Below are 27,785 nucleotides of genomic sequence, written 5' to 3'. Positions count from 1 at the left end.
ACTTTCTGTGTTTACACAGCAGTGGGATTGAATTTATTTTCCCAGATGCTAGCTGGTTCGCTGACAAATTGTACTTCCCTTTAAATTACAAAGCTCCAGGACGTGAACTCTTCTAAGCAAGCGAACAACACATTTTGCACAATGGAACCGCCATTTGATTACTCAGAATATGAGGACCGCCTGAAAACAATGCAACAAAGTATGTAAACTTTCTTTCCTTTGTGGGTACTACAGATAACAAAAACCTGAAGGGTTGAAAATGCTTTGTGAGCTTATTCCAAAATTGAAAGTTTCTCACAGAATCATGAGTCCCTGTTGTCCCCTCTCTCCTGAGGCCATTTTGAAAAGGTTCAGAGGGTGCTTTCACAAAATGGCTTCTGGTGGAATTTATTCATTTATTGGGTTCATATGCCACCCCTCTCCGAGACGAGGGGCGACTTACAACATATTGAGAAACACAATACATAGTCCACATATCAAAAATCCAATTAATTTAGCTAATTAAATTTATACACCCTAATAGCGGAGAGGGGCGGCATACAAATCCAATAAACAAACAAACAAACAAACAAACAAACAAATAAATAAAATCACTCATTCTCATTCAACAGCAGACATACTTGCCCTCATCAGCCAGGGGCCTAGAATCTAATGGCCTCCAGCCTGGCGATACAGATGAGTCCTTAGACTCTTACGGAAGGCAAGGAGGGTGGGGGCTGTACAAATCTCTGAGGAGAACTGATTCCAGAGAGCCGGGGCCCCCACAGAAAAGGCTCTTCTCCTAGGCCCCACCAAGTGACATTGTCTAGTTGACAGGACCTGGAGAAGGCCAACTCTGTGGGACCTAACCGGTCGCTGGGACTCATGCGACAGAAGGCAGCCTCGCAAATAATCTGGTCCGATGCCACGTAGGGCTTTGTAGGTCATAACCAACACTTTGAATTGTGTCCAGAAACCAATTGGCAGCCAATGCAGTCCACGGAGTGCTGGAGAAACATGGGCATAACTTGGGAGGCCCATAACCACTCACGCGGCTGCATTTTGCACACTTTGAAGTTTCTGAGCACTCTTCAAAGGTAGCCCCTTGTAGAGAGCATTGCAGAAGTTGACCTTTATTCATATGCTAAATCTAATGGAGAATTTAAGAATATCAACACACTGACACCTGTTGCTTCCTGAAGGTCACATCCTCCCAGAATTGTCCATTGGAAGGACACAAGAGATCAAATCAATGCTTGTGTTCTTCCTTAATTAGAAAAAAATAATAGGCCAAAAAGCGTTTATGAAAAGGAAGGAAAAATGCAGGGCGGGGGGGTGGCTGTGGGAAAGAGGAGGAAAGCCCAGGAAAGAGGTGCAGGAAAGCAGTGTGTTTAAAAGGCACGCTGCTTTCACGGAAAGCAAACCCGGCTTTCCTGGCTGGCACAGGGCTTTCCTGCCGCTCCCCCCCCCCCCGAAAACACAACAGAGGTCCAGGATGACAGGCGAAATGGGGTGGAACAATGTGAGGGTCAAGCTGGTGGCGGAAGACCTCCATTGTGTTTTCGGCTGGGGGGGGCAGGAGGACCTTCCTGGCTTTCCCTGGCAGTTGGTTTGAGTCTTGTGCCGGTCAGCAAAGCCGGAAACATGGAAAGAAAGGAAAGAGAGGGAGGGAAAGAGGAGAGGAAAGAAGGAGGGAGGGAGGGAAGGGAGAGAAAAGTGAACAAGTGGGAGAGAGAAAGGGAGGAAGAGAGGAAGGAAGGAAGAGATAAATATAAAGGGAGAGAGGGAAGGGAAGAGGGGAAGGAAGGAAAAGAGAGAGAGAAAGAGAAAAAAGTGGAAGGAAGAGAGAAGGAAAGAAAGGGAGAGAGAGAGAAAGAGAGAGAAAGAAGAGAGGAAGGAAGAGAGAGTGAGAGAGAGCAAGAAAGAAAGAGTGAGAGAGGAGAGAGGAAGGAAGTGTGAGAGAGAGTGAGAGAGAGGAAGAAAGCAAGAGAGAGAGAGGAGTGGAAGGAAGAGAGAGGGAAAGAGAAATGATAGAAAAAAAGGGGGGGAAGAGAAATGAGAAAATGATTGAGGCAGAGAATGACAGGAAAGAGAGAGAAACAGAGAGAGAAGTGACTCTTGATTTAAAGCATATGGTAAAAGCACTTAAATAATAACAGAGAAAAAAAAACCCAGCCCTCACCTGTTTTTATTAATAGTTATGTTTTTGGATTTGCTAGTTGTTTTAGTTTTAATAGTAATAGAGTTTGGTTTTGTTTTATTATTAATTTCTTTTAATAAAAAAGTAGGGATTTAATTTATTTATTTGTTTGTTTGTTTGTACTTCTATGCCGCCCAGTCCCAAGGGGACTGCCGCTCAGACACTATACTTTTCTGCCCACCCCGAAAAAACATTAGAGGGAACATTGCTTAAAGGTGGTCAACTTGACATCACTCACGTCAAAGGTTAGGGTTAGGGTGCCTGGCGTTTTCTTGCATCAAAGAGATACAATTTCCCTATCTATTTTCTATTACTGAACATCCAAAATACTGTATATTATTTAATTCTATGTATATATGCCATATATGTACATACCCATTACATAAAGGCACACAAAAATATACATTATCTACTATATAAACTGAGAGAGAGAGAGAGAGAGAGAGAGAGAGAGAGAGAGAGAGAGAGAGAGAGAGAGATATGTTCTAAAATTATACACATTCAACCTCATTTATTGCGATAGGAAAAACATACACACAACTCAGAAGGGAAAAAAAGGAAAAAAATTCTACTGGTTCTGCATACCTGACCTCCTTACCTAGAGGAGCCCATCCCTGGGATAGGGGGTTATTATTTTACTGATATTTTGAGAAGAAATGCACATCTGGGTTCAGTTCCAAGACTGAGAAAGACATCGGAAACATTGAGGCTGATTGGAAAGATGGTTTATTGATGGACAGAATCACATAGTTTGAGATCCTGGGCAAAGAAGGGGCATGATGCTGGGAGTACCTGGGTTTTATGCCCACTGTTGGGCTTCGAATTTCAGCTTGTGTTCTGATTGGTTGTCATAGTCCCATGTGGCCATGTAGGGATAACTTTACAGTTTTCTTTTAAGTCCCAGGCTTGGTTGACTCTTACTGGGTGATGATGTAATGAAAAGGCTTTGGGCAATTCCTACTATGGCTTTGCCTGAAGGAGGTAGATCTTTGTTAACGTAGAATAGACTGTTTCAAGGCCTTAATGTCCCATTGACAAAAGGATGCTGAGTTTCTGCCTCCCTTTTAGATGAAATATTCTGCCCTTTTAATATTTCCTAAAACATTTCATTTTTCTAAGAGACTGGTAGGTGCTAACTTCCTACAATATAGTGGCAAACGCCCGTTCAGAAAGAAACAAATCTATGTGGAAGAAGTTTTTAAAGCACATGAGCATTTTTTGTCACCTGCTGTTATTGATTAAAATAAGGATTTACTATAATTGCTTCTTTAGGTGGTGGGTCAAGCCAAAGTACTGACTTCGTTAATCTTTGGGAAAGATACGATGAGTAAGTATATTATGAAACAAAATATTGTCTTTGCAGGAATGGAGTTAGCCTTCCAGTTGTTTTATAATGTTCCAAAAGGAAAAATACTTTGGTGCTCTGCCCATTTTGAACAGGATGGTTGTGTGTATGTATGCAGTATTGGGCTACCCCAGTACACCTGGGATCGCCCAATCCGTTAGCAGAAATGGCAAACATGCACATCTGCGTATCTCTGCCGTGCCCCCACGGCCCCCTGTGCAAGAATTTGCTTCAGCGCATGCGCAGAAGCAAACAAATTGGTGAACATTGACAATTTTTGACAATTCTTTGGTTTTGCACATTTGCAGAAGCAAAGAAACCAACAAAAATCGCCAAAATCTTGCATGTGCAAATGTCCTCGCGTGAGATTTCGGCAATTTTCGCCGGTTTCTTTGCTTCCATGCATGCGCGAAAGCAAATTCCCATGTGGAGGTGTGCGCCCTCAGCTGTATGCGCACCCTCACTGCCTCCAGGACTGATCTGATATGGAAAGGTAAGTGCGGCCTTTCATTGTATGTATGTGTGTGTATGTATAGAGGCGGAGTGGCGCAGCAGGTAGAGTGCTGTACTGCAGGCCACTGAAGCTGATTGTAGATCTGTAGGTCAGCAGTTCAAATCTCATCATCGGCTCAAGGTTGACTCATCCTTCCATCCTTCCGAGGTGGGTAAAATGAGGGCCCGGATTGTGGGGGCAATAGCCTAGCTCTGTTAAAAAAGTGTTATTGCTAACATGTTGTAAGCCACCCTGAGTCTAAGGAGAAGGGCGGCATAAAAATCAAATCAAATAAACTCAAATCAACTCAAATCAACTCAAATCAACTCAAATCAACTCAAATCAACTCAAATCAAATCAAATCAAATCAGAAAGAAAGAAAACAGAAAGAAAGAAAGAAAGAAAGAAAGAAAGAAAGAAAGAAAGAAAGAAAGAAAGAATAGAATGGGGTAGAATAGAATAGAATAGAATTCTTTATTGGCCAAGTGTGATTGGACACACAAGGAATTTGTCTTGGTGCATATGCTCTCAGCGTACATAAAAGAAAAAGATACATTTGTCAAGAATCAAATGGTGCAACACTTAATGATTGTCATAGGGGTCATATAAGCAATGAAGAAACAATTAATATTAATAAAAATCTTAGGATACAAGCAACAAGTTACAGTCATACAGTCCTAAGTGGGAGGAAAAGGGTGATAGGAATGATGAGAAAAACTAGTAGAATAGAAGTGAAGATTTAGTAAAAAGTCTGACAGAGTTGAGGGAATTATTTGTTTAGTAGAGTGATTGTGTTCGGGAATAAAATGTTCTTGTGTCTAGTTGTCTTGGTGTGCAGTGTAAGTGAGTGAGTGAGTGAGTGAGTGAGTGAGTGAGTGAGTGAGTGAGTGAATGAATGAATGTGTGTAAGTATGTATGTATGCAGGGGTGGGCTACTGCCCAGACAGAGGGGAACGCAGTGGGATAGTGAAAATGGAGCTCCACCCCAGAGCATCCAATTTGCACTAAAAGATATTAAAAGAAAATGTTGGGCATCCTGCATAAGACACACCCACGGTGAGGTAGTAAACATTTTGGTAGCCCTTCACTAAATAACGTACATACCTATGTACTATGGGAAATAAAATCGGGTCTGGTTCCAAGCCAGGAGAAAGACGCTGGAAATAAAATGGAGGCTGGCTGTTTGGAAAGAAGGACATTTTTTATTTGGTTTCCAGAAACTTCCTTGGCCACAGCAATGTTTCCAATGTTTCACAAAATGGCTGAGTGAGTGGATGGGTCTTTATAGGAGTCTGATTGAGAGACTTCAAGAGATTGGGCAATATGCTGGACTTTGTGTATTTTCCGATTTCAATGGTTGTGGGTTGTATGTTTGATTGATTGACTGAATGATTTTTTTGATTGATTGATTTCTTTTTTTAATTTTTTTATTTCATTTTTTGACATAGTTAAATAAAACAAATAACAAAAAAACAAAACAAAAAACTACAAAAAAGGGAAACAATACAATAAATATCACATGTAATAATACAAAAAACCAAAACATATAAATACAACATTTGGGAAACAAGTTTCCCCACTTCTTTTTTGAGTGTTTGATTGATTGATTTCTATGCTGTCTTCCTCTGCAGACTCAGGTTAATCCTATTATATCCTAAAGATCCTGTCCTGTCCTTAGAATTTGGGTGGGGAGATATAAATTAAGCCCATCAGTTCCAGAGCTGTGGCTGAGGTGTTTTGTTTATGCATAGATTGACCCACCCTTTCTGCATGGACACAAAATCTACATGCCAAAAGACCAACTTCTTTTTATAGGCAGGAAGATTGGGGCTGCTTCTTCATTTAAGAAGATGTCTCTCCATTTCTCCTTTTGGAGAAATGTAATACTGTGGTACCCAGTGAACGGCTACCAAAATTTTTACTACCACACTGTGGGCGTGGCTTATGCAGGACGCCCTGCATTTTCTTTCAACATCATTCAATGCAAATTGGGTGCTCTGGGGTGGAGCTCGATTTTTGCTACCCCACTGCATTCCCCCCCCCTGTCCAGGCAGTAACCCACCCCTGGCGGTACCTCTACCTAAGAATGCCTCTACTTATGAACTTTTCTAGATAAGATCCGGTTGTTCAAGATTTTTTTGCCTCTCCTCAAGAAAAAAATTCCACTTACAAACCTGAGCCTCCGAAACTGGAACTGGAACAGGCAGGGAGAAGCCTCCGTGGGACCTCTCTAGGAATTTTATTTATTTTTATTTATTTATTTTTGTCCAATAAACAATGAGGGTTTTAGTGGGTATATATCTATATACACATAGTAAAATACATGATGAAGGTTATAGAGGAGATACTCATAGTAAAATATATCTAAGAAATAATAGAAAAGAAGATATAGGAATAGAAGAAAGGTATAAGAGATATAGGAGAGCAATAGGACAGGGGACGGAAGGCACTCTAGTGCACTTGTACTCGCCCCTTACTGACCTCTTAGGAATCTGGATAGGTCAACCATAGATAATCTAAGGGTAAAGTGTTGGGGGTTTGGGGATGACACTATGGAGTCCGGTAATGAGTTCCACGCTTCGACAACTCGGTTACTGAAGTCATATCTTTTACAGTCATGTTTGGAGCGGTTCCTGGGAGGAAACAGGGCTGGAAAAGGCTGGGAAAAGCCTCCTTGGGGCCTCTCTAGGAATCTCCTGGGAGGAAACAGGGCTGGAAAATGCGGGGAGAAGCCTCCATGGGGCCTCTATAGGTATCTCCTGGGAGGAAACAGGGTCGGAAAAGGAGGGGAGGAGCCTCCATGGGGCCTCTCCAGGAATCTCCTGGGAGGAAACAGGGCCAGAAAAGGCAGGAAGAAGCCTCCATGCGGCCTCTCTAGGAATCTCCTGGGAGAAAACAGGGCCACCACCCTCCCTGCGGTTTCCCCAATCGCACACATTATTTACTTTTAAATTGGTTCCTATGGGAAAAATTGCTTCTCCTTACAAACTTTTCTACTCAAGAACCTGGTCACGGAACGAGTTAAGTTCATAAGTAGAGGTACCACTGTATTTTGCCTCTTTTTAATATTAGGAATAAAGAATATTTTAATCTGGGAAGCAGGGTGGGCCTTTCTAAAATATGTATGTATTTCACAAACAAAGACTGATTCTCTTTCTGTCTCTTTCTGTTTTTAGTTTACAGAGCGATAAAATTTCTCTAAGTCATGAGATTGGTTCTGGACCAGTCGACTTTCCCTCGAATGTTACTGTAATACCAGAATTGATTCCTTACGATCATCTGTTCGATAATGTACCACGAAATCTTCTCAATGGCTTCATTGCCCTTATTTGCCTTTTGGGCCTGGTGGGAAATGGAGCCACCATTTACCTCCTGGCCTTTTCCATTAAGAGGAATCCTTTTACCACTTTCATCCTGAATCTCTCCATCGCTGATTTTGGGGTCATCACATCACTTGTTGTTTCAGCCATATTTGTGTCAGTGTTTACTCTGAACCACAGAACATATGTCATCAATGCCTTTTTCTTCTTATTTTTTGAGTTCTTTTCCTTCATGTATTCTGCCAGTCAGTTTCTGCTGACAGCCATCAGCCTGGACAGGTGCGTGGCGGTCCTCTTCCCACTCTGGCATCGTTGTCATCGGCCTCCATATTTGTCCACACTTGTTTGCAGCCTCATCTGGATCTTCTCTTTCCTGCTCTCTGCGCTGCACTTCATTCTCCACCAGACCAGGGCCTTTCAAAGTTCACCTGTGCTTTACCAGCTTATTGTGAATGGCTTACTTTGTACGCCTCTCATGGTTGTGTCTACTGTGATTCTCTGGATTCATGTGAGGTCTAAGTCTCAACGCGACCAAAGGAAACTGCTCACCACCATCTTGCTGGCCCTCCTCTTCTTCCTCTTGCTTTCTCTCCCACTGAATGTCTTTTATGCCATCAAACATTTTTATTCTAATAATCTCCTCCTCATGACCATTGGGATAGGATGTGCCACTCTCAACAGCAGCATCAACCCACTCCTTTATTTCTTAGTGGGGAGGAAGAAGGGTGGAAAAGGTCAGACCAGAGCACCTTACAAGGTTGCTTTGCAAAGAGTTTTCAAGAATGAGAAAACCAGCCCAGAAGACGAGGAAACCACGAATGAAAGTCAGTTGTGAACAGTCATAAATATTGCATAATAAATGTATTAACCAACACGTTTATTTGGCACATCATGTGTGTTTTTCTTAGCTTTCCTTTGCATATTAGCCTTTATCCTGGTCTATGACCAAAATAAATGTTTAATTGGATTTGGGTTATGGACTTGGACGCCTGTTTGTAGAAGGGAAGACTTCTTTTTCAAGGAGCTAAACCTGAAATGAGCCTTGAGTCATTGGTGTGGAGAAAGAGGTTCAAAGGGGATTCTCTCTAAAACCTGAATAGTCTATATCTGATACATATGCAGTGTGTGCTTTACTCTGGCAAGATTCCTGTCTGCATGCAAACAGCAATAAAGAAGTTGTTTCAAACAAATGGTTGTATTGGTCTTGATTTCCTTCACTTGACCACTTGATAGTTATACCCAGCAACTGCATCGTCGATTATTTTCTTTTGGGAACTCTATGGCCAGAGGTAAAAGTTTACCAGCTTGGAACCAGCTCTTGGCACTGAAAGTCAGCTGGGTGGTAGAGCATATGGAACTGCCAACATCAGTGTCAGCAGGGCCGCTGATAGGGCGGTACTACTGGGAGTGGTGTACCGGACCCGGCCATGAGGGGGCCCCGGTTTTGCCCGCCGTCGCACATGCGCAGTACCGGCCCTCTCTTGCTGGCTGCCTGCCTCACCAATGAAAAAGGCGGGCCCTCCGGCCCTTGCGAGGCAGGACTCGAAGCCCCGATGGAGCCTTTGGCAGCGCGGTCCTCCAGTCCCAGAATAAAGCGTGCGGCGAAGGTAGGAGCCCCTTCGGGGTGGCGGTTGCGCTTGTGTTAAATTTTGTTTCTTTCCTAAGCAGCCTTCTGTGTAAAAAAATCCATTTGGGAACGAGTCGTTCCCAACGCCCCAGAGACCCCTGATCCCGGTTTCCTGGATTCCTGGTGGCGGCGACCGAGCCCTGACCAGCGGGCTCCCGACCAAGCCCTGCCGCGGGAACGAAGCGAGTGCTCCCCACCCAGCTGAGGCTCTTGTAACTCGGCCCAGTATGGGTGTGACTCTATGGGCTGCCCTCGTCGGGGAAAGGGAGGGGAGGGGAGGGGAAGAGAGGGCCGGGAGGACACAGAAGGGAAGGAAGGAAGGAAAAATATGGAGGGAAGGAAGGGAAAGATGGAGAGGAAGGAAGGGGAAGAGGGAGGAGAAGGAAACAGGAAGAAGAGATAGGTTGGTTGGAATGAAGGAAGAAGGGAAAGAAGGAGAAAGGGGAAGGGAAGGGAGGGGAGGAAAGGAAAAGAGGGAGGGGGAAAGGAAGGAAGGAGAGATGGGTTGATTGTAATTGAAAATTACAATTGAAAGTAATTGAAAATTACTTTCGCCAGCCTCCGGAGAACAAGAGAGAGTGAGAGCAATGACAGAACAAGATAGAGAGAAAGTGTGTGTGTGAGAGAGAGAGAGAGAGAGAGAAATAGGGGGAGAGAAAGAGATAGCAAGAGAAAGAGAACGAGAGAGAGAAAGAGAAAGAGTGTGAGAGAGAAAGCAAGAGAGAGAGAGAAAGAAAACAAGGGAGTGAAAGTGAGAAAAAGAGAGAGAGAGAAAGAGGGGGAGAGATAGAGAAAGAGAGAGAAAGAAAAGAGAGAGAGATGAGAGAGGAAGGAAGAGGGAGAGAGAGGGAGAAAGCAAGAGAGACAAAGAGAGAGAAAGAAAGTAAGAGATGAGAGATGAAGGAAGAGAGAGAGAGGAAGAAAGCAAGATAGAGAAAGAGAGAGAGAGAAAGAGAGAGAGAGATAAGAGAGGAAGGAAGAGAGTCAGAGAGAGGAAGAAAGCAAGATAGAGAAAGAGAGAGAGGGGAAGAAAGAGAGAGAGAAATGAGAGAGGAAGGAAGAGAGTGAGAGAGAGGAAGAAAGCAAGATAGAGAAAGAAAGAAAGAAAGAGATGAGAGAGGAAGGAAGAGAGTGAGAGAAAGAGAAAGAAAGCAAGAGAGAGAAAGAGAAAGAGAAAGAAAGAAAGAGATGAGAGAGGAAGAAAGAGAGAGAGAGAGAGAAGAGTGGAAGGAAGAGAGAGAGAAATGATAGAAAAAAGAGGAGAAAAAAAGAGAAATGAGAAAATGATTGAGGCAGAGAATGACAGAAAAGAGAGAGAAACAGAGAGAGAAGTGATTCTTGATTTAAAGCATATGGTAAAAGCACTTAAATAATAACAGAGAAAAAACCCCAGCCCTCACCTGTTTTTATTAATAGTTTTGCTGGTTGTTTTAGTTTTAATAGTAATAGATTTTGGTTTTTTTAAATTATTATTGACAAAATTGAACGGGTCCAAAGACGGGCTACAAGAATGGTGGAAGGTCTTAAGCATAAAACGTATCAGGAAAGACTTCATGAACTCAATCTGTATAGTCTGGAGGACAGAAGGAAAAGGGGGGACATGATCGAAACATTTAAATATGTTAAAGGGTTAAATAAGGTCCAGGAGAGAAGTGTTTTTAATAGGAAAGTGAACACAAGGACAAGGGGACACAATTTGAAGTTAGTTGGGGGAAAGATCAAAAGCAACCTGAGAAAACATTATTTCACTGAAAGAGTAGTAGATCCTTGGAACAAACTTCCAGCAGACGTGGTTGGTAAATCCACAGTAACTGAATTTAAACATGCCTGGGATAAAGATATATCCATCCTAAGATAAAACACAAGAAATAGTATAAGGGCAGACTAGATGGACCATGAGGTCTTTTTCTGCCGTTAGTTTTCTATGTTTCTATGTTTCTATATTAATATAAATTATAATGATACAAGCAACAAGTTACAGCCATTAGTGAATAGTTTGACAGTGGTAAGGGAATTATTTGTTTACCAGAATGATGGCATTGGGGAAAAACTGTTCTTATGTCTAATTGTCTTGGTATGCAGTGCTCTATAGCATTGTTTGGAGGGTAGGAGTTGAAACTATTTATGTCCAGGATGCGAGGGGTCAGTAAATATTTTCAAGGCTGTCTTTTTGACTCGTGCAGTATACAGGTCCTCAATGGAAGGCAAGTTGGCAGTAATTGTTTTTTTCTGCAATTCTGATTACCCTTTGAACTCTGTGTCTGTCTTGTTGGGTTGCAGAATTGAACCAGACAATTATAAAGATGCAGATGACAGACTCAATAATTCCTCTGTAGAACTGTACTAGTGGCTCCTTGGGCAGTTTGAACTTCCTGAGTTGGCACAGAAAGAACATTCTTTGTTGTGCATTTTTGTTGACGTTTTTGATGTTAGGTGACCATTTTCATTATTGAGATATGATGGAACGTAGAAATGTGAAGGTCTCTACTGTTGATACTGTGCTGTCTATTATTGTAAGAAGCGGTAGAATGTGAGGGTTTCTCTTAAAATCTACCACCATTTCTACAGTTTTGAGTGTGTTCAGTTCCAGATCCTTCGGGTTGCACCATGCGGTTAGTTGTTCAACCTCCCGTCTGTATGCGGATTCATCATTGTCTTGAATGAGACCGATCACTGCTGTGCCATCTGTGAACTCCAGTAGTCTAACAGATGGATGGTTTGAGATGTAGTCATCTGTATATAGAGAAGTGACGAGAGTACACAGCCTAGGGGGGCCCCTGTGCTAATTGTATATGTATCTGATGTGATTTTGCACCTGCTGTTTCCTGTGTGCTAGGAAGCTTGTTTTTTTTTTAAAAAAAAAATCATTAAATTTTATTACAACAACAACAAAAAAACCTTAAAAGAAGACGTGCCCAACACCAATAAAACCCCACCACCATTTAGGGGGTTAAATTATTTGCAATAGGTTTCAATTTCTTCCTTAGCTCTGGTTTACATTTCTTTACATACAAAAAGTGATTGGAATTTATTTTTCACATTGTCGTCATAAATTCTACTTAAGATATAATTTTTCACCTTATTCCATCGTGCCACCAGCTTCTCCAATTTATTTTCATCAAAGTTATTTAATCTTATTTCCATAATTTCGAAGTGGATGCTGTCCACCATGTACCAGTACCAATTCTGAATTGTCCATTTATTGCTATCCTTCCACCCTAATACCACTACTGCTTGAGCGCTTTCCAAAGCTGCTGTTTTGATTTCTTTAAATTCTCGTAATTCCCCATATTTAACTAGTATTGCTAATTCTTTCGTAATTATCCAATTAATGTTTAGCATATTATTTATTTCATTCTGTACTTCCTTCCAAAATTTTTGAACTTCAACACATTCCCAGAGCATATGCATAAAAACTCCTTTTATTTGGCAACCATGCCAGAAATTTCCTTTCCCTTTCCTTTGGAAGTGTGCTAGTTTTACTGGCGTGAAATACCATTTATGTAAAATTTTCCTTCTCGTCTCTGCTAGGAAGTTTGTGATCCATTAATGTAGCATTTCCAATGTGAGAGAGTGTGATGATTGATGTCTGTTCACATACAGTAAGTAGGTTGCCTTGCCAATGTTCAGGGAGGGGTGTGCGTGTGATTTTCGTTGTGGACATGGAACATTTGCAAACAAACAACTAAGCTCAGAGACCCTCAAGAACTCCAAAAGCAGAGCCATCTTTGTGATCTCAGGAACAGGCAGGATCTCAAGACCTTCTGCAGGCAGGATGCAGGAGAAGCTAAGAGCTGAATGAGTTTGAGTTTGATCAGATAACCATAGCAAAAGAATTTGATAAGCAAAATGATTCATTTCAACAGAAGAGAATTAGGGAGTCCTTGATGTTCTTTGAATTAGGCTGCTGACATTTCATTATCCTATTAAGATAAGGTCTTCGATGAATTTGAGTGTGGGGGTTGATGCCTGTTTATATACTGTCAGTGTTGATGGGGATGTGGTTTTCGAAAAAGCCAAGCTCAGCAACCACCATAGTGACTAATGTGTTCCACACCAAATTTCATTTAGCAACAGAATTTGCCCAGTAATACCATTAAGAGAAGCAAAGGAAGGAAGGAAGGGAAGTTTTGTATGCAGAAAAGGGAAGGGAAACTCATTTCTTCACAAAACAATGAACGGGACAGATTCTATCAGCATCTGGAGTTCTGTAATACAGGTAAGACATTTTTTAAATCTAATTTCAGAGAGTTGATCATGAAGTATGTTTTCTCGGGGGCTATAGGAAGAGCTACAGGCCCCAAGAAATAGATCTTTTAAGACTTCTGAATACGTAGAAGAGTTAGAACCACACAGGTTTCATAAGGGATATATCTTCCTAGGGTAGGCACAGTCATACAGAAGGCAAATATTTAGGTCTTCTAAAAGATATTGTTGATAAATGGGACCTGAAGTAAATCTACTCTGCCTTCAACCTTACATTATCTACAATAGACCTCTCCCCTTTCCTAAGAGGTCTGTAAAGGGCGTGCATAAGTGCACCTTCGTGCCTACCGTTCCTGTCCCATTGTCTTTTTGTCTTTTCTATCTCTACTTTATAGTTATATTATTTATTTATTTATTTATTTTAGGTTTAATGACATTCTGGTTGCTTTATGTTGCTCCCAGAGAAGAAAAAATGACCTTTGTAATATCAACTGATAAAGAGGTCTTCCCTACTAAATATTTCTAATAATGTAGAATTTCACATTGTTGGTGATAATTTAACAAGGATTCTAGATAGCTTCTATCTATCTATCTATCTATCTATCTATCTATCTATCTATCTATCTATCTATCTATCATCTATCTATCTATCTATCTATCTATCTATCTATCTATCTATCTATCTATCTATCTATCTATCTATTTATTTATTTATTTGTCCAATACACAAATACATAGGAAGAAAAATAGACATGTGGTAATATATATAAGGGTGAAAGTGAACTTAGAGGAGAGGATATATGAAAGGAAGATAATATATAAGATAGGTGAAAGAAAGGAAAGACAATTGGACAGGGGACCAAAGGCACACCAGTGCACTTATGTACGCCCCTTACTGGCCTCTTAGGAACCTGGAGAGGTCAATCGTGGAGAGTCTAAGGGAGAAGTGTTGGGGGTTAGGGGTTGACACAATTGAGTCCGGTAATGAGTTCCACGCTTCGATAACTCGATTGTTGAAATCGTATTTTTTACAGTCAAGTTTGGAGGCGGTTTGTATTAAGTTTGAATCTGCTGCGTGCTCTTGTGTTATTGCGATTGAAGCTGAAGTAGTCATTTACCGGTAGGACGTTGCAGCATATGATCTTGTGGGCAATACTCAAATCGTGTTTTAGGCGCCGTAGTTCTAGGCTTTCTAGGCCCAGGATTGTTAGTCTATTTTCGTAGGATATTCTGTTTCTAGTGGAGGAGTGAAGGGCTCTTCTGGTGAAATATCTTTGGACGTTTTCAAGGGTGTTGATGTCTGAGATGTGATATGGGTTCCAGACAGATGAGCATTAGTCTAGGATGGGTCTGGCAAAAGTTTTGTAGGCTCTTGTGAGTAGTGTGAGATTGCCTGAGCAGAAGCTGCGTAGGATTAGGTTAACAACTCTAGAAGCTTTTTTGGCAATATTGTTGCAGTGGGGTTTAGTACTTAGGTCATTCGATATTAGTATTCCAAGGTCTTTTACAGAATGTGGGTTAGCAGTGAGAGATTGTTTATTCAGTACCTATGTGCGGTTTCGATTCTTTTTGCACATGTGGAGGGTAGAACATTTGTTGGTTGATATTTGAAGTTGCCAGTTGTTAAACATACTACAAAGTTGTTAAACATACTACAATGCTATATTTGTATGACAAATAAATAAATAAATAATAAAAAAATATTTCTGGTGATACGGAAACAAACAAATGTGGTCCCTTAGGTATCCATATTTTAAACCATGGAGACCTTTATTGGGTCCAACCAAGACTGTGAATTATATCTTCAAGCCCACTAGTAGCTATTGCAATTTACAAAATAGAAGTGTCACGTGGAAAAAAAAGAAAAAAAATGCCCATGACTACTTTAGGCTGCTCCATTCTGGACCAAATGTAGGTCTGATATATTCTTCAAGGGTGATCTGAATTTGGAGGGTAAAACACCCACAGAGATAAAGCTTCCGTTTTACTTCCTTTCCTCCAAATATTCCTTCTAAACTTTGTCAGTGTCCTCAAGAATATATGTTAATCCATCTATTGCTTCTAGTCCTGCCTTCAGGTGCTTGTACCCTGACACCCCATTTTTTGTGGCATCCCATGAGATATTGAAAGACTGCTAATCATGTCACTCCTGTCCTTCCTTTCATCAGTCTAGACATGCCCAACTCCAGCAACTGTTTTTCATATGTTTTAGCCTAATCGTCTTTGATGCATTTCTCTGCACTGTTTCTAGAGTCTCAACATCTTTTTTACAACATGGTAATCAAAATTGCATGCAGTATTCCAGGTTTGACCCTACCAAGGCTTTACGGTATCACTACTTCACGTGATATTGAGTCTATCCCTCTGTTTATGCAATAGCAGCCCTTCTAGTGAATGTCATAAACAATAGAAAGCTACAAAAAGTATCTATCATCTATCTATCTATCTATCTATCTATCTATCTATCTATCCATCCATCCATCCATCCATCCATCCATCCACCATCCATCCATCCATCCATCCATCCATCCATCCATCCTTCTATCCTTCTATCCTTCTATCCTTCTATATTTCTATCTATCTATCTATCAATCATCTATCTATCTATCTATCTATCTATCTATCTATCTATCTATCTATTTATTTATTTATTTGTCCAATACACAAATACATAGGAAGAAAAATAGACATGTGGTAATATATATAAGGGTGAAAGTGAACTTAGAGGAGAGGATATATGAAAGGAAGATAATATATAAGATAGGTGAAAGAAAGGAAAGACAATTGGACAGGGGACCAAAGGCACACCAGTGCACTTATGTACGCCCCTTACTGGCTTCTTAGGAACCTGGAGAGGTCAATCGTGGAGAGTCTAAGGGAGAAGTGTTGGGGGTTAGGGGTTGACACAATTGAGTCCGGTAATGAGTTCCACGCTTCGATAACTCGATTGTTGAAATCGTATTTTTTACAGTCAAGTTTGGAGGCGGTTTGTATTAAGTTTGAATCTGCTGCGTGCTCTTGTGTTATTGCGATTGAAGCTGAAGTAGTCATTTACCGGTAGGACGTTGCAGCATATGATCTTGTGGGCAATACTCAAATCGTGTTTTAGGCGCCGTAGTTCTAGGCTTTCTAGGCCCAGGATTGTTAGTCTATTTTCGTAGGATATTCTGTTTCTAGTGGATGAGTGAAGGGCTCTTCTGGTGAAATATCTTTGGACGTTTTCAAGGGTGTTGATGTCTGAGATGTGATATGGGTTCCAGACAGATGAGCATTAGTCTAGGATGGGTCTGGCAAAAGTTTTGTAGGCTCTTGTGAGTAGTGTGAGATTGCCTGAGCAGAAGCTGCGTAGGATTAGGTTAACAACTCTAGAAGCCTTTTTGGCAATATTGTTGCAGTGGGGTTTAGTACTTAGGTCATTCGATATTAGTATTCCAAGGTCTTTTACAGAATGTGGGTTAGCAGTGAGAGATTGTTTATTCAGTACCTATGTGCGGTTTCGATTCTTTTTGCACATGTGGAGGGTAGAACATTTGTTGGTTGATATTTGAAGTTGCCAGTTGTTAAACATACTACAAAGTTGTTAAACATACTACAATGCTATATTTGTATGACAAATAAATAAATAAATAATAAAAAAATATTTCTGGTGATACGGAAACAAACAAATGTGGTCCCTTAGGTATCCATATTTTAAACCATGGAGACCTTTATTGGGTCCAACCAAGACTGTGAATTATATCTTCAAGCCCACTAGTAGCTATTGCAATTTACAAAATAGAAGTGTCACGTGGAAAAAAAAGAAAAAAAATGCCCATGACTACTTTAGGCTGCTCCATTCTGGACCAAATGTAGGTCTGATATATTCTTCAAGGGTGATCTGAATTTGGAGGGTAAAACACCCACAGAGATAAAGCTTCCGTTTTACTTCCTTTCCTCCAAATATTCCTTCTAAACTTTGTCAGTGTCCTCAAGAATATATGTTAATCCATCTATTGCTTCTAGTCCTGCCTTCAGGTGCTTGTACCCTGACACCCCATTTTTTGTGGCATCCCATGAGATATTGAAAGACTGCTAATCATGTCACTCCTGTCCTTCCTTTCATCAGTCTAGACATGCCCAACTCCAGCAACTGTTTTTCATATGTTTTAGCCTAATCGTCTTTGATGCATTTCTCTGCACTGTTTCTAGAGTCTCAACATCTTTTTTACAACATGGTAATCAAAATTGCATGCAGTATTCCAGGTTTGACCCTACCAAGGCTTTACGGTATCACTACTTCACGTTATATTGAGTCTATCCCTCTGTTTATGCAATAGCAGCCCTTCTAGTGAATGTCATAAACAATAGAAAGCTACAAAAAGTATCTATCATCTATCTATCTATCTATCTATCTATCCATCCATCCATCCATCCATCCATCCATCCATCCACCATCCATCCATCCATCCATCCATCCATCCATCCATCCATCCTTCTATCCTTCTATCCTTCTATATTTCTATCTATCTATCTATCTATCTATCTATCTATCTATCATCTATCTATCTATCTATCTATCTATCTATCTATCTATCTATCTATCTATCAATCTTCTAGTGAACTATGTTGAACCTTCCTGGTGAATTCCTGGAGAATTCTCACCAATCACCCCCACCAGACCCAAACCCACACCTACCCTATTAAGCAGCCCTCATTAACAAACATATCCCAGCCATTCAAACTGAAACCAGGCCCAGGACAACACAGGACACCATCACCAATCACCCCCACCAGACCCAAACCCACACCCACCCTACAGACCAAATACAACCACCACCCAGAAGCCAAACTACAGCAGCACCCTAACTGCTGCACCCCACTCTGACATACAGACAAAGCAAACTGACAAACACCATAAACACATGACCAGACCACAAACTCACAGCCAAACCAAAAATGTTACACTCCAGACACACATTACCAAACAGCTAAGTAGTCTGCAAGCTCCAACTACTCAGGATATCGCCCCCAATCCACAAACATCAACTAATCAGCATATATCAATTACATCAATGACCCCAGGTGTTACCTCACTGATTCACCAGAAACTTTCAACACAGCTTGCAGCTGCTGAGCCAGCACTCCACACCCACCCACCAGTATTTATAGAGGGAAGGCAGCTCAGGTCTTTCTGTGTTCGCCCTAGCACAAGGACAAAAGCATCAGCCTGAAGATGACAAGTGAGACCTGATCAAAACATCACCAGAAATCTTTGAAATTTATACAGGAAGAAACCCGAATATGCCAAGATCTTCATACCTGTACCTGTGAAAATACACGCACACACAGAAACACACACAGAGAGAGACACAGACACACACATTATATATAAATCTATCACCTATTAATCTATCACCTATCTCTCTATCATCTGTCATCAATCTATCACCATCTATCTATCTATCTATCTACCTATCTATCTATCTATCTACCTACCTACCTACCTACCTACCTACCTACCTACCTACCTACAGCCTGACCTCTTGCCAATCAGCTTAAAGATCTTATGGAAGAATTGGTGCTAAACTTATAGTTGGGGGTCACCACAAGATGAGAAACTGTATTAAGAGGTCATGGCATTAGAAAGGTTGAAAAAGAGTGTACACGTCACAAAATGTGAAGCAAGTTCCTTCTTCTTTTCTGGAAATCTATTTCTGATGCTGAATAAATTCTGTGTGCTCAACAGAGTCACCTCAAAGGCAAACCAAGGCGGAGTCATCAAAGAAATCTAGCTTTATAAACTTCCTTGGATTCTCAAAGAGATTTGCTCAACATCGCCAGGAATTCTTAGACTTCATCACCAGGTATGTCCTTAGCAAAGACAGAATTCTCATCCTGGTAACTGTTATGTGAAAAAATATAATTCTCAACTCAGAATAAGTCTTAGAAACTGCAAGGATGATATTTTTTGATACTATGATTTCTTACAAATGGTCATTCATCACAGGTGACGATTTGTTTTTTAAAAAATCAGTTAATGATTTGATTGAGACTCTAGAACGAGTGCAGAGAAGAGCAACAAACATGATTAGGCAACTGGACGATAAAACATATGAAGAACTGTTGCTGGAACTGGGTGTGTCTACTTTAATGAAAAGAAGGACTAGGGGAGGCATGATAGCAGTCTTCCAATATCTCAGGGGTTGCCACAAAGAAAAGGGAATCAAACTCTTCTCCAAGCACCTGAAAGTAAGAGAAGAAGCAATGGATGGAAACTGATCAAGGAGAGAAGCAGGCTAGAACTAAGGAGAAATTTCCTGACAGAACAATTATTCAGTGGAACAGCTTGCCTCCAGAAGTTGTGAATGCTCCAACACTGGTAGTTTTTAAGAAGATGTTGGATAACTATTGGTCTGAAGTGGTGTAGGGTTTCCTGCCTAAGCAGGGGGTTGAACTAGAAGACCTCCAAGGTCCCTTCAAACCCTGTTGTTGTTGTTGTTGTTGTTGTTGTTGTTATTGTTATAGAAACATAGAAACATAGAGGTCTGACGGGAGAAAAAGACCTCATGGTCCATCTAGTCTCCCCTTATACCATTTCCTGTATTTTATCTTACAATGGATATATGTTTATCCCAGGCATGTTTAAATTCAGTTACTGTGGATTTACCAACCACATCTGCGGGAAGTTTGTTCCAAGGATCTACTACTCTTTCAGTGAAATAATATTTACTCACGTTGCTTTTGATCTTTCCCCCAACTAACTTCAGATTGTGTCCCCTTGTTCTTGTGTTCACTTTAAAAACACTTCCCTCCTGAAACACTTTAAAAACACTTCCCTCCTGAACCTTATTTAACCTTATTTAACCCTTTAACACATTTAAATGCTTCAATCATGTCCCCCCTTTTCCTTCTGTCCTCCAGACTATACAGATTGAGTTCATTAAGTCTTTCCTGATACGTTTTATGCTTAAGACCTTCCACCATTCTTGTAGCCCGTCTTTGGGCCCATTCAGTTTTATCAATATCTTTTTGTAGGTGAGGTCTCCAGAACTGAACACAGTATTCCAAATGTGGTCTCACCAGCGCTCTCAATAGCGGGATCATAATCTCCCTCTTCCTGCTTGTTATACCTCTAGCTATGCAGCCAAGCATCCTACTTGCTTTTCGTACTGCCCGACCACACTGCTCACCCATTTTGAGACTGTCAGAAATCACTACCCCTAAATCTTTCTCTTCTGAAGTTTTTGCTAACACAGAACTGCCAATGCAGTACTCAGATTGAGGATTCCTTTTCCCCAAGTGCATTATTTTACATTTGGAAACATTAAACTGCAGTTTCCATTGCTTTGACCATTTATCTGGTAAAGCTAAATCATTTACCATATTACAGACCCCTCCAGGAATATCAACCCTATTGCACATACAAATCCAATAAATTATTATTATTATTATTATTATTATTATTATTATTATTATTATTATTATTATTATCATTTGCTCCTACCACTTCTGGGACAGTTAATTGCATGCTTGATTGAAAACTAAGAAGGGTTTTGAGTGGCTGGGACAAAAGTAGTGACTCAAGTCACAGAGAGAAGAGAAATTTCTGCAGTTGTCTCCTATTTATCAAATATTCTTGTCTTTTGCTTACTTTTCTTCTGCTCTTTCTCCACTACATTCATGGGGTTGCCACAAGGAAGGTCGGGTCAAACTATGATCCTAAGCACCTGAGGGTGAAACAAGAAGCAATGGGTGGAAACTGAAGAAGGAGAGAAGCAGTTTAGAACTAAGGAGAAATTTCCTGACAGTTGGAACACTTAATCTGTGGGACAGCTTGCTTCCAGAAGTTGGGAATGCTCCAACACTGGTGTTGGATAACCATTTGTCTGATGTGGTGTAGGGTTTCCTGCCTAGGCAGGAGGTTGGACTAGAAAACCTCTAGGGTCCCTTCCTACTCTATTATTCTATTCTATTCTATTCCATTCCATTCCATTCCTTTTTCAGATCATTTTATTTATTTATTTATTTTATTTATTTATTGGATTTGTATGCCTCCCCTCTCAGTAGATTCGGGGCAGCTAACAACAGTAATAAAAACAGCATCTAACAATCCAATACTACAACAACTTTAAAAAAAAACAAAAAAACCCTTATTATAAAACCAAACATACATACAAACATACCATGCATAAAATTGTAAAGGCCTAGGGGGGGGGAGAATATCTCAATTCCCCCATGCCTGGCGGCAGAGGTGGGTTTTAAGAAGCTTACGAAAGGCAAGGAGGGTGGAGGCAATTCTAATCTCTGGGGGGAGTTGGTTCCAGAGGGCCGGGGCCGCCACAGAGAAGGCTCTTCACCTGGGTCCCGCCAAACGACATTGTTTAATTGACGGGACCTGGAGAAGGCCCACTCTGTGGGACCTAACTGGTCTCTGGGATTCGTGCAGCAGAAAGCAAAAATGTGTCCTTACATTTGGCCCGTTCTTCAAAAGAGAATTGACTTGGGCAGGATATGATTTTTAAGGTGGCTTCTCTGGTGTATACATTATTTTATTTCACTAGATTGCAATTCAATTTGGTGGATTTAGTTTATTGCAATGAAATAGCAGCTATCTAGAATCCTTGTTAAATTATCACCAACTATGTGAAATTCTACATTATTAGAAATATTTAGTAGGGAAGACCTCTTTATCAATTGATATTACAAAGGACATTTTGTCTTCTCTGGGAGCAACATAAAGCAACCAGAATGTCATTAGACCTTGTGTTACTTATATGTGGTCCCAAAGAGAACATATTAGAAGGATATGAATTAAAATGAATATATTTTTTTACGGCAGTTAGTTTAAACTTTAAAATAAAGCTGGGACAATCCATGCTGTATTGTATGCCATTAAAGTGATCCTCTGACTATTTTTCTTTTTTTTAGATATGAAACAGTTCTTGGGAAGAAGCAGAGGAAACCAAACTACCCACAAAACGGAAAACATTTCCTCTTTTAACTGTGCAAATTAACTGTTCTCCACGAGTCATTTCTGCTTTGCTTCTCTAGATTAAAGTGATGTTTCTCTGGATTAAAGTGAAACAAGACCTTTTCTCTCGATGAGTCAAATTCTTTATGTGTTTCGAAACCAGATGATGCCAGATGAAGAGTTCACCCATATGGCTGAAAACTGATGGGAGATAATAATCTACAGACACTGTCTCCATTTCTGCCTTCTTCAGCAAGAACCAATGCAGAAGTACCCAGAAGGTTAACCCAAGTGATTTGTTTGCTCTAAATTTTCACATTGTCCACATACTTCTTGGAAAAGACCAGAACAGACATAGAAGTCATTTGATGACTGTTGACTAAACCAAGGGCTTTGCCCTTTAGCTGTCTGGATCCATCCTTAGTTCTCAAGAGGAAGCAGAAACAAGAAAATCAAAGTTCGGTTTATTGCAACAGAAGAATGCAACCAATATGATAAACGTTTCTTCTGGAATACTGGATGCTAAAATGGGAAGTTTGGTATATAATGATACCAACGAGACTGATGCAAAGAGCAGCATTTATCAGCCTGACTATCAGGGGAAAACCCTTTCTTCTTTAATCATTTTAATCTGTATTCCAGGAATTATCGGAAATGGAATGGTCATCCAACTTTTGGGATGCAAAATGAAGAGAAATTCTTTCACTGTCTACATCGTCAATTTAGCCACGGCTGACAGTGGGACTCTCGTATTGCTATTGCTGACAACAATTCTGTCCCTGACTAATAGTTCCCACCCACTAATAATAATAGAATGTTTCATATGCACTTACTGCACTGGTCAATTCCTTCTGACAATCATCAGCATTGACCGGTGTTTGGCTCTCTTCTTCCCCATTTGGTATCGGTGCCATCAGTCTCCCTACTTGTCCCACATACTGTGTGCTTTCTCATGGCTAGTTTCTTTGCTCCTATGTGCAATTCATTTTGCTCTGTTCGATACAAGTGAGACTATAAAGTTCCCTCCATTCTATCACATCCTCATATGTACTTTTACTTGCATCCCATTCATGGTGGTCTCCAGTCTAGCCCTCTTCATCAAAGGCTACCTTAAATCGCAGATGCAGAAGCGAGGGAAGCTTCTCAAAGTCACCTTGCTTGCCCTGTTTTTCTTCCTCGCCTTTTCTATTCCACCAAGTGCCATTTATCTCAAGGAGAGTCTTTTCAAACAGAGGTTTGTCCATTTAATTACATACGGCTACCTATGTGTCTCTCTAAACAGCAGTGCTAACCCGCTGATCTATTTTCTATTGGGGAGAAAGAAAGAGCATCATTATATGTTCAACCCAAACATTATCCTCCAGAGAGTATTCAAGGAAGAGGAAGAGAATGGAAAGCAGCCAGAGGTCTAGGTTGATAACCAGTTATGATGCAGTGAAAGAAACCCCCTATATTTCTATAATATTGCCTTGCCAGGACATGATAATTAATTCAGAAAAACTTCCTCTGGCAAATCCAGTGTTGCCAAAAATGTAATGCCAAGGAGATTAGGAAATTAGTCTGCCAAAAAGGCTTCTAGAGTTGTTAACCTGATCCTATGTAGCTTCTGCTCCGACAATCTCACACTACTCACCAGAGCCTACAAAACTTTTGCCAGACCCATCCTTGAATACAGCTCATCTGTCTGGAACCCATACCACATCTCGGACATTGACACCCTCGAAAACGTCCAAAGATATTTCACCAGAAGAGCCCTTCCCTCCTCCTCTCGAAACAGAATACCCTACGAAAACAGACTAACAATCCTGGATCTAGAAAGCTTAGAACTACGACGCCTAAAACACGATTTAAGTATTGCCCACAAGATCATATGCTGCAACGTCCTGCTTGTCAATGACTACTTCAGCTTCAACCACAACAACACAAGAGCATGCAACAGATTCAAACTTAATATTAATCGCTCCAAATTTGACTGTAAAAAATATGACATTAGCAACCGAGTTGTCGAAGTGTGGAACTCATTACCGGACTCAATAGTGTCAACCCCTAACCCCCAACATTTTTCCCTTAGACTCTCCACGATTGACCTATCCAGGTTCCTAAGAGGTCAGTAAGGGGCATACATAAGTGCACTAGTGTGCCTTTCGTCCCCTGTCCTATTGTCTTTCATATATCCCATATCTCCTATATCTTTTCTTCCTTTCATATATCTTCTCTATTTTTATATCTTTTCTTCTGTCCTCTTCTTTATATATAATACTTCATGTCTATTCTCTTCAATATGTATTGTGTATTGGACAAAATAAATAAATAATTCTCAACCGTAACAGTGGTTTCCATGTCATTTTGAACAGATCTTGTTGAGATGACTTGGTAAAACAACTCATGGGTGAAAAGGCCTAAACTTTTTCTCCAAGCTTGGTAATTGACCAGTTAGGTCCCACAGAGTGGATCTTCTCTGAGTCCCATCAACTAAGCAATGTCACCTGGCGGGACCCAGGGGAAGAGCCTTCTCTGTGGTGGCCCTGGCCCTCTGGAACCAACTCCTCCCAGAGATTAGAACTGCCCCCTCCCTCCTTGCCTTTCATAAGCAACTTAAAACCCACCTCTGCCACCAAGCATGGGGGAATTGAGATCCTCTTTCCCCCTAGGCCTTTACAATTCTATGCATGGTATGTCTGTATGTATGTTTGGTTTTTATATTAATGGATTTTTAATCATTTCTAATATCAGATTACTATTGTACACTGTTTTATTGTCGCTCTTAGCCACCCCAAGTCTCCGGAGAGGGGCGGCATACAAATCCAATAAATAAATAAATAAATAAAATAAATTAGCTGGGAAGCTAGAAGAATGTTTTTTTCTTATGAGTGAATTTTGGCACCTGATGTTTATTCGCTTGCGTGCATAAATCAAAATGGTCCAAATGCTATTTCAACTACTTTTGTGTTCCCAGATACTTTACTCTCACCATCAGTTGCTAAGCAAAGATCACTTACAAGTGAGAATTGATGGATGATTCTGAAAATGTAATTCTGGATCCATATTAGTGTGGCAATTATTGTACTGAAAGAGTAGTAGATCCTTGGAACAAACTTCCAGCAGACATGGTTGATAAATCCACAGTCACTGAATTTAAACATGCCTGGGATAAACATATATCCATCCTAAGATAAAATACAGGAAATAGTATAAGGGCAGACTAGATGGATCATGGGGTCTTTTTATGCTGTCAGTCTTCTATGTTTCTATGTTTCTAAATATATTTAAAGGGTTTGAGCTACTTGATGAGTTTTCCATTGTTTTCCAAGGATGAATGTCTTGTCATTGATCAGCAAGCTTAGCATCAGTGAAATAGTCCAAACAAGAAGCCCAAACTATGAATATTAATTAATATTAATATTACTACTGTAACGCTCTCTACATGGGGCTACCTCTCTACATGGGGCTACCTCTCTACATGGGGCTACCTCTCTACATGGGGCTACCTCTCTACATGGGGCTACCTCTGAAGTTCGGAAATTTCAGATCGTGCAGAATGCAGCTGCGAGAGCAATCATGGGCTTTCCCAAATATGCCCATGTTACACCAACACTCCGCAGTCTGCATTGGTTGCCAATCAGTTTCCGGTCACAATTCAAAGTGTTGGTTATGACCTATAAAGCCCTTCATGGTACCGGACCAGATTACCTCAGGGACCGCATTCTGCTGCATGAATCCCAGCGACCAGTTAGGTCCCATAGAGTGGGCCTTCTCTGGGTCCGTCAACTAAGCAATGTCGCTTGGCAGGACCCAGGGGAAGAGTCTTCTCTGTGGCGGCCCCGGTCTTCTGGAACCAACTCCCCCCAGAGATTAGAACTGCCCCCACCCTCCTTGCCTTTCATAAGCAACTTAAAACCCACCTCTGCCGCCAGGCATGGGGGAATTAAGATCCTCTTTCCCCCTAGGCCTTTACAATTCTATGCATGGTATGTATGTATGTATGTTTGGTTTTTATATTAATGGATTTTTAATCATTTCTAATATCAGATTACTATTGTACACTGTTTTATTGTCGCTGTTAGCCGCCCCAAGTCTCCGGAGAGGGGTGGCATAAAAATCAATCAATTAATTAATTAATTAATGCTAATACTAATCTTTATGGTGTAGTTCCCCTTTTCTAATCAAAACACCAGCAAGACAAGACAATACAAAAACTAAACAAGGGTCCTTTTTAAAAAAAAGAAGAGAGACAATATTTTAGAAAAATAGCAGCAACTATTAATAGCATGAGAATAGAATTCATAATTGATATATTAAGATTTATTAGACTCAGAGAAGAGACATTTGGGGGGTCACATTCTGGGGGGAAAATGCTGCTAATTTGAGTTCTGTTATTTGCTAGAGTAATTATTGATCCCATCTGATCATCTCCCATTCCTATCCTGAACTCAAAGAGGAATATTCTGCCAAATAACAACAATCACAACACAAGCTCCATCTTTACTACTGACCCACCTGGGGATGATAGGAAGAATCTCCAGAGGAGACTAGGAGATCTCTTTCAAAATCTAACAATGAGATATTTTTTCAGTGAATTCCGTTAGCCTTCGCTTGATGCAGTTAGTTCCTTCTGCAGAAAAAAGGGAATTGAGCTGGACATTATCAGCTACAGACTTTCTTCTGAAGAACAGAACTCGTGTCGTATGCGTCTCTAACTTTTGCTACTGAAGATGTTATCTCACATGCAAGATGCACAAGAAGTATTTAAAGATTATACCAAAAGGCTGTACGAATTTTGAAGTCATGAACTGAATGTTAACCCTGAAGCCATTTTGAACTGAATGTCAACCCTGAAACCACAGCAAAGTTTACTGGAACAGTGAAAATGGGAGGGGAGAACAGAGGGAGTTTTGATGATGCAGTGGTTAGAGTACAGTATTGCAAACTACTTTTGCTGGTCACCGGCTGCCTGCAGTTTGGCAGATCGAATCTCACCAGGCTCAAGGTTGACTCAGGCTTCCATCCTTCCAAGGTTGGTAAAATAAGATCCCAGATTGTTGGGGGCAATATGCTCATGCTCTGTAAATGGCTTTAGAGAGCTGTAAAGCACTGTGAAGCGGTATATAAGTCTAAAAGCTATTGCTATTCTTGTAGCCAAAATAAAATCCTCTCTCCCTGGAACCAAGGAGGTTCCCACAAGGTGCTGGGGAACTGAAACCAGTTTTGGAGTTGGGATTGTCACCTGGTTGTGTGGATTGGGTGGTGTTGTGGTTAGCTCTGGCCCAGCTCCTGCCCCAAGGACTGTGGATGTGGGGGAGACATGCACATGCTGCAGGCCTGGTTTGCCCCCGGTGAAATCTGAAGATGAAGGCTCCTCTGACCAAGAAGACATGAGTGACAGGGAGGAGAGTGTGGCAGACAGCTCAGAAGGAGATCAATTATCTAGCTCCTCCTTGGATTCAGAACAAGAGTTAATGATACAGCCACGCATGCGGAGAGCGATGCATAGGCAACAACAACTGAGAGATTATTATCAAAGAAAATGAGGCCACCTGTGGTTGGGTGGGGCTGTAGTCATTAGTGAGGCTGCTATAAATAGCAGTCTGTGGGTTTTACCATTGTGGAGGATTATCTGATCGTTGTGTTTCATGACTGCTTTACTGACTTTGACCTTTTGAAACTA

At 40.8% G+C, this 27,785-nt stretch overlaps 2 protein-coding genes across 2 annotated transcripts; both read left to right on the top strand.

The window, feature by feature from the left end:
- Positions 1 to 4,009: 4,009 nt before the first annotated feature.
- LOC139165495 (proto-oncogene Mas-like) lies at positions 4,010 to 8,172 on the top strand. Its single transcript, XM_070748671.1, has 2 exons — positions 4,010 to 4,017; positions 7,194 to 8,172. Exons 1-2 carry the CDS (start codon positions 4,010 to 4,012, stop codon positions 8,170 to 8,172), a joined length of 987 nt encoding a protein of 328 aa, XP_070604772.1.
- Positions 8,173 to 22,647: 14,475 nt separating this feature from the next.
- On the top strand, positions 22,648 to 23,655 carry LOC139165241 (proto-oncogene Mas-like). The gene has a single exon (XM_070748344.1). The coding sequence runs from the start codon at positions 22,648 to 22,650 to the stop codon at positions 23,530 to 23,532; it is 885 nt and encodes a 294-aa protein (XP_070604445.1). The 3' UTR covers positions 23,533 to 23,655.
- Positions 23,656 to 27,785: the final 4,130 nt, after the last annotated feature.

The sequence above is a fragment of the Erythrolamprus reginae genome, chromosome 3 (assembly GCF_031021105.1).
Source record: "Erythrolamprus reginae isolate rEryReg1 chromosome 3, rEryReg1.hap1, whole genome shotgun sequence".
Lineage (NCBI taxonomy): Eukaryota > Metazoa > Chordata > Lepidosauria > Squamata > Dipsadidae > Erythrolamprus > Erythrolamprus reginae.
Note: the sequence above shows the minus strand (reverse complement) of the source record. Positions and strands in the feature narration are given on the sequence as shown.